Source organism: Erpetoichthys calabaricus, chromosome 12 (assembly GCF_900747795.2).
Source record: "Erpetoichthys calabaricus chromosome 12, fErpCal1.3, whole genome shotgun sequence".
NCBI lineage: Eukaryota > Metazoa > Chordata > Cladistia > Polypteriformes > Polypteridae > Erpetoichthys > Erpetoichthys calabaricus.
In genome coordinates, this window is record NC_041405.2 from 136,309,181 (window position 1) to 136,324,177 (window position 14,997).

Below are 14,997 nucleotides of genomic sequence, written 5' to 3' on the forward strand. Positions count from 1 at the left end.
GGGCCCATCTTTCTCCAGCTCTCCTGCACGTCTAACCTTTGGCTTAATGAACTATTGTTGGTTTCTAGCTCATACAGAATCATAAAAAAATATGTAGGCATAAGCCTTTTCAATCCAAACTCTTACATCTTAATACTTAGTAAAATATAGTGTCTACTTTTCTCATGTGCTTATAATACTTTTCTAATTACCAATTTTAAGAATACATTTTTCTATAGGGGATATGATACCAATTTTTGGGGGACTCCTGTCTGACCCAAGAAGTGCTTCCTACAGGCCAGGTCCCAGCCCCGGAAGTATGGCTGATAAAAGAAACCGCATCATCTTAATCGACAAGCAGAGTCAGCAGAAGGTGAGTGAAGCTTGATGGGATGAGTTTGAAGAAAGTGGATTGTTTTTCTGGGCTGTTTATTTTGGATGTTCTTATTTTGATCTGTGAAGATAATGTTGATTAATCCAAAAAGGGACTACATTTGAACCCATGACTGGTTTGGTTGTGCTTGTATCTGGGGTTTGCTGGTGCCCCCTACTGGTTACAGTCTGCACATACAGTAGTAATTTTGAAAATGATGATGTGAATTAAAGTTTAAACAAAAAATTCTAAAACTTTCTCAAACAAAGAAATAAAATTTTGGCTCATACATGGAAATGAAACTCTTAAATTAATGGATGACATTATGTGTGATGTCATTACTCCAACTGCATACAGGTCAGCAACATGCTTTACCTTGTTGTTCATGCTTTGGCAATTTTAAATGAGAAACTTTTACTACTGCAGTGTCATTTTCTTTCTAGCTTTTTTGTTTTTGACTACCATTCCTGTTTCAATTCTGTGCATTTGTTAAAAAGGTACGTTTGTGTACTTTCTGGTACTTTCATAGTGACTGACCTTGGCTAGTTTTCTGACTTAGATCTCCAGGTTCTAATTGAAAAGTGGTGCTCACACCAACACACCAAGCACACACTAGGGACAATTTAGGATAGCCAATGCACCTAACCTGCATGTCTTTGGACTGTGGGGGGAAACCCAAGCAGACACGGGGGGAACATGCAAACTCCACGCAGGGAGGAACCGGGAAGCAAACCCGGGTCTCCTAACTGCGAGACAGCAGCGCTACCCACTGCGCCAACGTGCCGCCCTCAAATCTAAACTTAAACTCATTTGTTTAAGACTGCTTTTTCTCTTTGACTACAATTGCTGTCTGATTTTAAATTTTATATTTTAGTTTTGTTTATAATGTGTGTTTTAGCTATTGCTCAGTGTCCTTGAGTGTTTAGAAAGGCGCCTACAAATAAATAAAATGTATAATTATTATTATTATTAGAGAAAACCATAAAAGAAAATGTGGATAGCAAAGTCTGGATATATATAGTCTTTACAAAACGCTTATGAAAAAGTAAAGATGACAAGGATGAATGTCGCAGGCGGCTTGTGATCTAGCACTCGTAGTTGTTCATTAGATGCTTTCTGACGATCAGATGGAAACGGCCACACATTGCCGGCACCCTCTTCTGATGTCTCTCTCACCCTCCTCTGACGTTGTCCTGTTCGCTTCTTCTCTTCCTCTTCTTCTTCTAATGTTGCTCTTCAGACAAGGCATATTTATTATCAAATTTCATGCCAGGGGTTTCACAACACATGATTGTTGCATACACCTGATTGGCTGGCTGTCAATATGATGGATGAATTTTGCTCAAACACTTTAATCTATCTTTTCCCCAAATAATAAAGTTTTTTGATGTGGCCTAGTATCTAATGGCATGTCTTCCTTTCCCAGACTGTAAACCCATTTAGCAACTTGTTATCCGAGATGTCCATCCTTTCTCAGGTTATAAAGTAATTGATAGCCTGAGGCATCACCATGTCTTCCTCTTTTTGTCTGAACAGCTGTTTTAAAAGTGAGGTACAATTGGGAAGAGGATATGCTTTTATATGTCTTGTGTTTAAATTCATATGTTGTTGTCTTGAACAAAATATAATGAAAATATAGACCAAAAATTACAGTTTTTGAACCCCACAACACTGCTGTCATCTTGTGCAGTCTACTCATAATGATGAGGCCACAGTGTTATAATTATGAGGTATCAAATATGAAAGGAACACAAATGTTCATTGCAGATTCATTGTCTGTGTCCAGAGACATGCAGCCAAAACCTGACATGGAAGAAAATATGGTTCTTCATGTTAATGTGGCCATGGCTGAACTGCCTGCCTCTCGGGCACACTTGTCAAGTGCAGCTGAAGGGACTGGTGAGCATTCAGTTTTGAGAAAAGTTGTGCAATCATTTCTGAGGAGTCTGACAAAATGGGTTATATACATAATATTACCACAGGAGGATTTCTTTCTAATTGGGGGTTGCTGTTCAAAGGAATGTGTAATTTGTGGAAAAATCAAATAAAACACATGCTTATCCGCTCTTCTGGAGAATTGTTTGATTCTTGAACTGTATAAAGTTGAGCTACTGATTGTTATAAAAGGAAATGCTATCTCCTAACCTGTTTACAATGAATGTTCTGTGGTCTGTGGCCAGTTTATATCCGCCCACTGCTACCCACCACAGCACAACACTCCCACACAGTTGTCTTCATCACCAACTGTAGCATAAAAAAATGTGTCCAGAGTAATCTTGCTGCAGAGATGTTGAGGAACGTAGCCATGTTAGCAGTCTACTGGTGCACCATCACTGCTGTTTGCCTTGGATTGGCAGGTAAATGTGAAAGTATGGGTGAGATCTGGGTTTGGGGGGATTTATGTTCAGGTTTGAATTTTTAATGTTTTGGATCATACATAGTGACAGCCAAATGAGTAAAAACTGGAGAAAAAATATGTTAGTATAAAAACTATTCAAGACTGCAAATTAACATTGTTTTTATATTCCATTGTCTCTTTGGCATAATTTTGGTTTTGAAAGGCATGGTGAACAACACAACAGACTACACAGTATTCAGACATGACACACCTCATCTCTGTAGCAGGATAGGTGCTTGGAGATAAAGAAATTATTTTAAAAGAGATGAATAAGTATACCGACTTTCTGCCATCTTCTGCCTTACATGTTGCACCAACAGAGTAGACCTTTGGCTTCTTTGCACTTTCTAACTTCTTGATGATTCTCTATCACTAGCCATGTCTGTAAAGTTCAATGGATGGCCATCATGAGATATGTTACAGGATAAGGTACACCCCAGTAATGATTGACACACACATGTGCACTTTTTCTCATTTAGGTGTCTTAGGCGAGAAAATCATTGATGGGAGAGAAGCCAAACCGCACAGCCGACCCTACATGGCCTATTTGAAGATACAAAGAGGCGAAGACTTTTTCAAATGTGGAGGTGTCATCATTCACCGAAGCTTCATTCTGTCAGCCGCCCACTGCAGTGGAAAGTAAGTGAACTCACCTGCTTAGATCCTGAAACATACATTCAATTTTTCATTTTCAAATTCTGTTTAGAGGATCACAAGGTGGTTGTAACCTGTCATTAGATGTAAAACAGGAATTAATGGATAGGATATGATAGGATAGGATAGGATAGAACACTAGTAGATTCATGCCCCACATTTGAGCACATAAATACAAAGTCAATTTATCTTTATAATGTAGAAGAAAGGGGAATAGTCTGAGAAACTCTACTGGGACACAGAGGGCACAGAGAACACATGCTCACAGAGTACCCAACTCAAGGAGCTTTGTTACAGCAGTGCAAACAACTGTGCTATCACACCATTAATGTGTTATTTAAAGCAGTATTGTGTTTATTAATACTAGTCAACCTAATTATGCCAGTTGCATCTACTGGACCAATTGAATTGAATCTATTGAATCCAATTCAGTGTCGAACAAATGCTTCACCTTAAGCTGAATAGACAGCTTCCTCATTGAGCTCCATGCACCCTGTGGTTCTGGTTCGAGTTCCCACAAGAAAGCCATCTGTCCATCCATATACTGATATCCGCTATCCATTCATTTATTTAAACTATCAGTTAATTCATCTATCAGTCCATTTACAGAACCAGTCCATTTGAGTATGTACTGAATGTGGGTTCGCTTCCCGGTTCCTCCCTGTGTGGATAGCGCTTTGAGTACTGAGAAAAGCGCTATATAAATGTAATGAATTATTAATTATTATTATTATTATATACATAATCCTACCCCTGGCATGGCTGGAGGAAGTTATTTTCACCAACATTAGGGACAACACACTAGCCAGCTTAGTATGGGACATGGCAACATCACAGCACCAGATGAACTAAAGTCAAGGCCTCAGGAGAAGAGGCTTATAATAAACACCGCAGGCTTGATGAGTATGGAAGACTACACGTGCCAAAACTAAATGCAATCCATCATGTAAAATACACCAAAAAGAATGCAGATTCATGTCATGCATTTAATTTTGAATGATTATCGTAGGGCGGCACGGTAGCGCAGTGGTAGCGCTGCTGCCTCGCAGTTAGAAGACCTGGGTTCGCTTCCCTGGTCCTCCCTGCGTGGAGTTTGCATGTTCTCCCCGTATCTGCGTGGGTTTCCTCCGGGCGCACAGTCCAAAGACATACAGGTTAGGTGGATTGGCGATTCTAAATTGGCCCTAGTGTGTGCTTGGTGTGTGGGTGTGTTTGTGTGTGTCCTGTGGTGGATTGGCACCCTGCCCAGGATTGGTTCCTGCCTTGTGCCCTGTGTTGGCTGGGATTGGCTCCAGCAGACCCCCGTGACCCTGTGTTCGGATTCAGCGGGTTGGAAAATGGATGGATGGATGATTATCGTAATTAAAAGAAATCAATCGAATTCTTCTTTGCTTATTTAATTATGGAACCAAAATGCCTGTCTTTCCAAGGCCACGACTTAAGTGTGCCAAAGCTAAATGAAATGAGGTGACCAGTCAGCATCACAGGGTGGCTGAACAGAAGGGGTAAGAAGCATTGCAGTCATGACTGTCTGTTCTCAATCAGTGAGAAGAGATACATGATCTAACTATCATAATGAGCACTGACACCAGCAGAAACACAGAGATATCAAGCCAGATAAGCAGTTTGAGCCCTTAGACCAGCTTTAATATCCCTTCAATCCTAGTAGGGAATCACCTCAAGTATGGGCTGACCTCCTCACCTGCTGCTACTGGAAACTTCAGAATGCTTGCAGATCGCGATGCTAATATTTACATCACCTGTGCTGAGGGTTCTCCAGAAAACTACGGAACATCACAGTTTCTTGTAGAGATTTTACTATCAATTAGTTAGCTGGCGATCAAAAACTGTTCTTGTCATGCTGGTCACTACACTGTCACCTCTTACGATGTAATGCATTATTTGAAAAAAGAAGAACTCTTGATAAAGAGGGTTTGTAGATGGGCCTGTGGTGGGGCTACTACTGGCTTCATTTGCTGATGGAGTGCTCACATTACCTCAACTGCTCCAGAATATCCACAGCTTGCTTAAACAAGTTGATGTGGCTATTTTCACTGTTCAGCATCAGCGTCTGCCAAATGTTCATCAAAGTACAATTGAAATAGGAAAAATAATAAGATCACAACATAATATCTGACTGTTATAGTTCCAGGTGCCTCACCATGTTTACACAAGCTAACTCTTTTGTTTTTAACTTTTATGCACTTTTTTAACAGATTATTACAGTTTTTTCCCAATTGCTTAAACACTATATCTTGAACAGACAGCTAGATAACCATTTGCTTTAATTCCGTCCTGAAAATTATCACACTATATTCAGAATTACAAACTGTGTTCCTGTTTTCAGTGTCATATCACAGATTGGTTGCACCATTTGAGCAGATCTTCAAACTCTAATCCCACTGGTAAAGCACACTCATCACCATACAACTAATCTGAAAACACTCTTCTCATTAATCAAATACAAGGTGTCAAAATGTAAGTTCTAGTAGCACTCGGCTTTCCATTTGAAAACAGTGTGTATCAAATTACTTCACACTTGATGCTAAACTACTGACTGCTTATAAATGAATGTGTGTGTGTTTATTGTGGCTTTTTTTGGAGGTACCTACAAAGGATAACCAACAGGGAAATAGAAAAGGAAAAGAAATAGGAAGAGCAAAGCAAAGTAAAGAACTGCAATATCAGATGATATTCATGCTACTGTGGTTGACTATATGCATGTCCATGGTTTGACAATGAGAGAAGACGGGCAACAAGTGCATCAGAATCTGCTACACAGTTCCTTCCATAGCCTGTGCCTTCAGAATTAATTACAGGTAAAGCACTTTACCTGTATGGTATTTAGCAGATTTACATAATTATAGGGACAGTCCCTATACCCTTAACCTGCAATTGCTCCATCCTGGGTATGATGTTAATCAGCATCCAGCCCTGCAAGCAGATCCTCCAACTTGCTGAGAGAACTTTGGAGTTGGTGGGAGGACTGGCACTCCAGAAACTGTAAAAAAAAACCTCACACTGTTCTACTCCATTTGAACTAGTGTGCTGCTCAGGTATCACCAGTTGCACGGCTACATTTGGATACTAATCTGGGATCCTGAGGTGTTTCATCATGTGGTGGGGTTGCAAGCACTGTATCAGTGTATGCTTCCATCCTCTTCCTCCTCCTCCTACTCCCTAGAGCTGTAGAAAAATGTTCATATTGGCAGTACTGGATAGATCCAACACAAAAATGACACTGAACTTAGATATTGGAAGATCTTTGCCTTAGAAGACCAAGCATCTTGTATGGCATGGATGAGGCTTTGTGGCCTGACACAGCCTGGAGACATGAAGCTGATGAATAATGTCTGTAATGTACAGTATTTGGCAGACATGTTCTTTTTATTGCAGTTTTTGCCATTTGTCATTTAGACTTTGAAATGCAGTCTCTGACTAGGAGAGGGTTGCATTATTCTGTCGATACTTATTTTTAACCTTAAAAAAGAAATGATTCACTCTGCTGTGAACACTCTAAAGATTAGTCATTGTGAATGCTGGTGTCTTCAACAAGGCAACCTTGGACGGAACAGACTTTTAGCAGCATGTTCCTTCAGTGGACACAGCAAGCTGGATCAGCTGTGTTCAAATGTTGATCCCTTTATTTGTAAACCTGTGCTCCATCTGAACAGGTCCAACTGTCTTACTGCCACCTACAAGCCTGTTATTGACAGCTGCAGCTCTTCATTATCCAAGCCAGATGTTCTTACATGTGTTTGGGGACTTGTTGTTTGGTTTATCACATCAGTTCTAACAAATGCTTGTATATATTTGGTATTTATATAGTTAAAACAGGGCTAAGGTTTGTTACAGGAATATCTGTCCTCTCTATTACAGTTTTTTACAATTGCTAAAGCACAATTTTGACAACAAGGCTCATTGTTGCAAATCATTTAGCACAATTCACAAAACACCTCACCCAAAGAGCAAAACACCTCACATATCCTGCAAAATGAAACACTGCAACCAAAACTACATATATAATGATCATAATCAAACTACTGCACTAAATGGCACACATGTCAGTTATATCACCAGTTTTTTGTCTAACCAACTACACACTGTTGGGCAAAATGAAAAGCACTCTCATCTTTAGTATGCTCTGCCACAATACTAAAATAGTCCAAATTGTAGAAAATTAGAGTGTTCACATGCACAGAAATATTTGCAGATACACACACATTTATTTTTTTATTTTTCACCAAACAAGTCATTGCAACAAATGCACAGCAGATATATTTACATTGGAGCAAACAAAAATATGCTCAGAAAAAACAGTAAACTGAAAAAGAAAATGTGCAGAAGAAATGGATAGAAAAAAAAGAGGCAAGAAAAATAATTAGGCAGCATCTTGCCTCTCAGCTGGGTCTGGCCACAATGCCTCGTCCACATCACAGGCAATATCTTCCCTTGCCAGACATCGAGGGAAGAAGCGCCTTGAGTGCCTTATCCATCCCTGAATCGCACCCACATCAATTTCATCACATGCCTCTTCCATAGCCTGCACAAGAGGCATGCGCACATAGGGCTGCCGGTCGTATACCTTCCACCGCCATGCCGAAAAGAACTCTTCTATGGGGTTCAGAAATGGTGAGAATGGTGGGAGGTATTGCACAAGAAACAGTGGGTGGTCAGCAAACCAATTTTGGACTGGGGCTGCATGATGAAAGCTCACATTGTCCCATACTACAACATACCGGGTTCTTGCATGATCTCCATCATTCATACGCTCTGGTGGAATGAGAATGTTATGGAGTCTGTCCAGAAATGTTAGAATATGGCCTGTGTTGTATGGTCCAAGGTTGGCATGACGGTGGAGGACACTATGCATATTGGAGATGGCAGCGCACATTGTGATGTTTCCACCATGTTGGCCAGGAACATCTATAATGGCTCTGTGGCCAATGACGTTTCTTCCCCTTCTTCTGGTCTTTGCTAGGTTGAAACCAGCCTCATTTATGAAGATGAACTCATGTGGGATTGCATGAGCATCCATTTCCAGTACTCCCTGAAAACAATGAACTAAAATCAGTCAATATGGTGTTATCCAGTACACTGGGAAACAATGTTGCGTGTAATGTGCTGCAGTCAATATTGTACTTACATCCACATACTGTATACTCGTCTGAGCTCTTTGTTTCTTTGAGAGTTTCTCTCAAAAGGCACCTTATACAATTGTTTCAGGCTGATTTGGTTTCGCTTGAGAATGTGAGCCAATGTGGACAGACTGACTCGTTGAATGTTGGTGAATATGGTGTTGTCTTGGATGATGTTGCTTTGAATTTCTCTTAATCTGATTTCATTATTCTCCAAGACCAAGTTTACAATGGCAGCTTCCTGTACCCCTGTGAACATTTCACCCCTTCCTCCACCATGGTTGTGTCTCTCAGTCCTTTACAAAAACAAAAAACAAAAATATAGGGCTTGGACAATGCAGCCTAAAGATTCCCCCACAGTAGAGTAAATTGGACAGGAAACTTGTACAGTTAGTGTATGACATTAGCCATTCATGAAGTACACAGGTGTCACCCAACTGATACATTATGACATGGGGTGTACTACACAGTGTGAAAGACATTTTGGTTGCATACCTGTGCTCCAGTCTAAATGTCCGGATGACAGAGGCGACAGTAAAACGGCTCAAGTTGGGCTGCACTCTACGTCCAGCCTCTTGAATTGTCAGCCCATGGTTGATGACATGATCAACTAAGGTTGCTCTGATTTCATTTGACAGTTGCTGTCTTCTTCGCCCATGACCTCCTATACCAGCTCTACCCCTACCTCTCACTCTTCCTCCCCTTCTCATCCTCACCCTCCCTCTTCCTCTTCCTCTCTCTGCAATGTCTTCCATTGTTTTTGAAAAAAAGGTGCTCACCTGTGGTCTTTTTATAGTGCTTACTTCCTGATTGAAGTGGTAACAATTAACCATTGAGGTGTTTGGCCAGGTGGCACATATATTGGCCAATTAGCTCATGTTCTGTCCTTTTGAATGGCAGTGTGTTGTAATGGCAAACATGTGACTTTATGTCAGATTGTTGTGTCTTATGCAGAGAACCGTGTTCAGTGCATTTAGAAAGTGCCATTTTGAATTACAAAATGTGTGTAAAGCAGGAAATGTATTTAGAGTTTTAGAGACTTGAGAAGAGGTCTTGTTCTCTGTGTGTCAGTTTGAATAATTGTGCTATGCATGTCATTTTTGTGTGTTAGCAATTGTGAAAAACTGTAAGAAAACAATAACCAAATCTCATTAAATTCATTGACAAATATGTATCTATCTACGAGGGACATTCAAAAAGTTTCCACACTTTTTTGAACTCTATTTATTAAGACTTTCAAAAATAAATTACATTACTTTTCTACATAGTGTAAAGACATTAGGGGTCACTGTCGCCCCTTTAACCCCAACAGACGGATGCTCCGGACACAGGGTAAAACCACCAAGAAGGTATTTATTCTTCTTCCTCTTATAAACAGTGCCCTAACCACCACAGCCACCACTAATAGAAATAAATATAATAGCAATAATCACAATTATTTTTCATTAACTCCGTTTTCTCCTCCACACCTCCCAGCAAGCTTTGTCTACCTCCACCCAACTCTGGCTCGCTTTCTGGGTCTTCAACAGTCTTTTATATACCTCTTGACCTGGAAGTGCTTCTGTTCTTCCTCCCATGTGACTTGCCAGCACTTCCAGCTGGAGAAGTCAAGTTCTTTAATCAGTCCAGAAGTACTTCGGGGCTTCCATCCTTGTGACTTTGTACTTCTGAGCTATGGGGAAAAACCTAAATCCCCAGGTTCTCTTTCAACGTCCCCTGGCATAACCCACGGTACCCAGCATGGCTGTGGTATAAAACCACATGTCCAATGGTGCCCTGCAGGAATCTGGGGCACCGTTACACTGCAGGGAAGCTACCATCTAACATCCTGGGGGAAGTATTGTCCCAAAGCGGTTGCGTTCACCCATCCTTCCATGGTATGGGCGTCCTAGCTGGGTTGAGCTGCTGTCTATTACAATAGTCACCTTCATTTGTAATGCGATTTTCCCAGCATTGTACCATCTTTTTAATGCCCAATTACTACACCTCCTTCCTTCACTATTTCCAACGAAAATATAAAAGTGCAGAAACTTTTTGAACATCCCTCATATCTATCAAATTACCCAAAAAATGAAAGGATGCAGAAAAAGGAATAACAAATACCTTCACACCTTAACACTAGAATTACCAAAGCCTACGAAAAAACTCGTAAATCCGGCCCACCTTAAATTCCTTTGCACCTCTCTGTCAGTGTCTTTTTTCTTGTAAATGTGCCGATCAAGACAATAATGGAAATAATAGACTGTTATTTGGAATACATGCATTTCATGTGTGTTCCATTTCTACAATAATCTGTGTAAACACTTCGTTAAAACAGAAATCTTTTTCATATTTCAGAAATAAATGACAAAATGTAGGCATAAACTATATAATGCGTGAAGCCTGAAGTTCAAAGATCAAATAAACACTTTCACAAAAGGTTCAAGGAGGATATAACAGTTTCCGTGGCACAGCGGTAAGAATTGCTGACTTGTAATCAAGAGTCCCCTGGTTCGAGCCTCACTGCCTTGTATATTTACTGTTTTGAGTAATGAGCTGCTCTAAAACTCCAGCACTTCACTCCCAGATAATCAAGGCATGAGCTGGGAGAACTTTGTGCACGTTTTGCGGTGGTGGGGGGATGGAATAGTAGGCTGCTTGCTGCTTGTCTTGATCGGCACATTTACAGGACAAAAGATGATGGCGGAAAGGTGCGAAGGGATTTAAGGTGGGCCGGATTTACGAGTTTTTTCGTAGGCTTTGGTAATTCTAGTGTTAACAGCTGCCATTTTAGAATTTCAATAAGTACTCAATTGGTCTCTAAAAAGCATTGCATAGATGCTAATAACCGCCTCCCAGGAGGAACCAGGATTCTTGTGACAAAGTCTTGATAATGGATTATAGCGTTGCACCATTAGTCCTTGTCTCAAATTATGGATTTGAACTGTGTGTTAGTTTGGTGGTTTAGGTTCTGATCTTCTGGTAACAGCTCATAGCTTTCTACATCTCAGTTTGATTCTCATTGTTACCATTTTGGCTCCAGGTGAATTATTGTGCTGTTGTTAAAGACTCCTTGCCGTTCTTGTTTGACAACAGTAATGGTTAATTCCTCTGGTTTTTTAATACAATCAACAGTCCATGTATAAACCTGTTTGCTTAGATGTCCATCTCTAAAACCACCTGCATCTGCTGATCTGTTGCTAATAACAGTTAGCAGCTGCACTTGCTCTCAGTTTGTCAGCCAGCTATTCAAAGATGGCAGCTGAATTTAGAAGGCAGGCAGACAGCATCCAGCTGAGCCACTTCAGGTACTTGTATCTAAGATAACAGAATAACAATAATAATAATAATAATAATAATAATACATTTTAGAATGTTGTTAATGCTGGTTAATGCTAAGGATTGTTCTCCATATACTTTTCTCTGACTCACTTGATGTTTTCTGATCAACAGGAATATTACTGTAATTCTAGGGGCTCATGATATCTTGAACAGGGAGACATCATGGCAGAAGATTCTAGTGAAGAAGATAATTGTTCATGAGAAGTATAAGAAGCCAGCGCATGGAAATGACATCATGCTTTTGAAGGTGAGCTTCAGGACAAAGGCTTAGGTAAAAGGTTCAGTGGTCCTGCAACTCTGGTAGCAGGAATATTTTCACAGACATCTGTAGCCAAAGATTTTGAAGTGTGGCACTGTGATCTGTAAAGTTTATCCCACAGTACATGATTTACACCAAAAACTAAAGGCATGTATTGACACAGATGAACTATCTAACGTATGTAAACCAGCTAACAGAGAGAGATCAAAATTGCCATGTAAACAACCTGACAGGGAGATGGAACGAGACAAATGGAGGCAATTCCAGTAGGCTGTTTAAGGAGAGTAGGTGTATCTCATGGTTCTGTTGTCAGTTTATTGTGCTGCAGTGACTAGCTAGCTATTCCAGCAAAAGACTGAACTCATATTTGGAGATTGCATGCTCTTATGTTGTGAGTCTTGGACTATAGAGACGTTTAGAAACAATTGCTCATGGAAGCCCATCTACGTATGGATGGATGGCTTCATTTCTGCTCCTTTTGTTAGGCATTTAATTGTATTTTAAGTGGGCATGTATTGTGTGGTGTCCTTGCCAGACTGAGGTCACTACTCACTACTTAGAGAGTCTGCCAAAATTCAGGGAGAAATGGTGGGCATCAGTTTAGACTGAAATGTCAGCTGGCATTAGTGAGTGCCCACTCTGATCACAACGTGTCTTTTATTCATTTGAATCAGCTGCAGCACCAGGCCACATGGACTCCAGAGGTGCAGCCCATCAAGATTCCAGATGCAGGTGTGGATATCCAACCCAACACCAGCTGCTCTGCGGCGGGATGGGGCAAAACGAACACCAATAGTATGAGCAACAATGTGCTGAGAGAAGTAAACGTCAAAGTTCAGGATGTCAACAAATGTAAGGCTGCGAAAAAATACAACCTACAGGAAAAAGTGATCTGTGCACGAGGCACTGGCATTAAAGGGACCTGCAATGTAAGTACATGTCTCCAATACCCTCATTTGATTACTTTAATATTAATAATGACCACATGAAATAAAAAAAAACACAAAACTGTTCCCATGTGTTTGTCTGCTGATGTCCTACATGGGGCCTATTCAGCTCTGTCCATGGAGGCCTGCAGGATTTCATTGTAACTAATGTCTTAATTACAGGTCTAATTCTTGGCTGTAACTGACAATTAATTTTAGATTAAGCTGTGCACATGATATTCTTTGAGATGTAGGAGGATACACCATAGTGCCAGGAAACACAGAGAGAACCTGCACGATCAACAAAAGCAGTGATTAGGCCAGGATATGAACCCTAGAGTCTGCTACTGTGAGGTGGCACCACAATCACTGCACTGCAGTGCTACCCACAGTTCTCTGTAAGATATATTTCTGGACGAGAACTCAAGTTTGTCAGACGTTGCCTCAGATTAACAAGTCAGTCATTGTGAACATTCACGGTCCATCACAATTGGGCAGCGGTGAGCACTGCTGCCTCATGGAAACCGAATCCTGGCTCCAAATTCAATGCCAAGTTGCCACCTGGGTTTGTTTTCCTGCACAACTTCAAACATGTGAAGCTTACTGGGTTTTAAAGCATGAACTGGACCAGAGTAGGAGTGTGTGTGAGCGGTTTCTGCTTTGCATGTGATGCCTCAGATATCGGTTTCTGCCTCACCTGCTGCTCCATCCATCCATCCATCCATCCATTTTCCAACCCGCTGAATCCGAACACAGGGTCACGGGGGGTCTGCTGGAGCCAATCCCAGCCAACACAGGGCACAAGGCAGGAACCAATCCCGGGCAGGGTGCCAACTCACCGCAGGACACACACAAACACACCCACACACCAAGCACACACTAGGGCCAATGTAGAATCGCCAATCCACCTAACCAGCATGTCTTTGGACTGTGGGAGGAAACCGGAGTGCCCGGAGGAAACCCACGCAGACACGGGGAGAACATGCAAACTCCACGCAGGGAGGACCCGGGAAGTGAACCCGGGTCCCCAGGTCTCCCAACTGCGAGGCAGCAGCGCTACCCACTGCGTCACCGTGCCGCCACCTGCTGCTCCTCTTCACTGAATTGGGCTAAGTAGCCAAGATCTTAAACTTAAAATGAAAAGAGAACAAGTCAATGTGATTTGTTTGATGATCTGTTTTCCTGATATTCTATATAAAATGTCCACTATTTTTATTTCAGGGGGACTCCGGGGGTCCGCTGATCTGTCCCATCAGAGGAGCCCATCTGGCAGCTGTGGGAATTGTATCTTTTCGTTTGTCTAACGATAGACAGTGTGAAGACCCTGACCGCAATAACGTCTATATGAAGGTGTCGGCATATTGGAACTGGATTAAAAAACATATCAGGGCCAACTCCCTGACTTGGTGAGGCCACCACACTGCATTAAGCCAAATGAACTGCCAGCAATGTGAAAATCCGCAAGAGAGAGAGGAGGATGCAAGGTGACTTTGTCACCAGTAGCAATGCTTGTTAGCAAATGTAACTGCCTGCCTGAATAAACATTTCTGTCTAAGCAAACAAGCCTCTGGTTCATGACTGCAGCCTCAGCTTCTTTAGGAATACGTAACTCCATAGAATTAAACTCTACGTGGTGTCTCAAGATAGGATGGTTTCCTGGTTATTTAGTTCATGTTGTATTTATTGCCATCTGTGCTGAGCTCTGAGGCCCACTTGTTACTATTTCCTCCTTGATTATTTCAACTTTCATGAGTGAGACTGGGAATTTACACTTGGCGTGAAAATGAGGACTTTTTAGGTCTGAGAGAGAATTCAAGAAGCTCAGGAATGTAATCACAGATCATTTGTCCATCGTTCCCATTTAGGAATTTATTTTTCCAAGATAACAAAGATTTTATTATTATTAGCAGCTATTTTCAATAGACCTCTAGGACTCCACTCCATTGAGG

The 14,997-nt window shown here is 41.2% G+C and overlaps 1 protein-coding gene across 3 annotated transcripts in view; it reads left to right on the top strand.

The window, feature by feature from the left end:
* Nucleotides 1-14,690, top strand: part of LOC114661558 (duodenase-1-like) — a 271,168-nt gene extending 256,478 nt beyond the window's left edge. The window contains exons 1-5 of one of the 3 annotated variants that reach the window (XM_028816915.2): nt 2,573-2,709; nt 3,230-3,389; nt 11,975-12,110; nt 12,797-13,051; nt 14,270-14,690. In XM_028816915.2, coding sequence (XP_028672748.2) covers nt 2,640-2,709; nt 3,230-3,389; nt 11,975-12,110; nt 12,797-13,051; nt 14,270-14,458 — 810 coding nt within the window. In that variant the 5' untranslated portion in view covers nt 2,573-2,639 and the 3' untranslated portion in view covers nt 14,459-14,690. Of the gene's footprint in view, nt 1-2,572; nt 2,710-3,229; nt 3,390-11,974; nt 12,111-12,796; nt 13,052-14,269 lie in introns of those variants that run through there. The other 2 variants (XM_051935348.1, XM_051935349.1) reach the window with 2 other exon arrangements.
* The last annotated feature ends 307 nt before the right edge of the window (nt 14,691-14,997 follow it).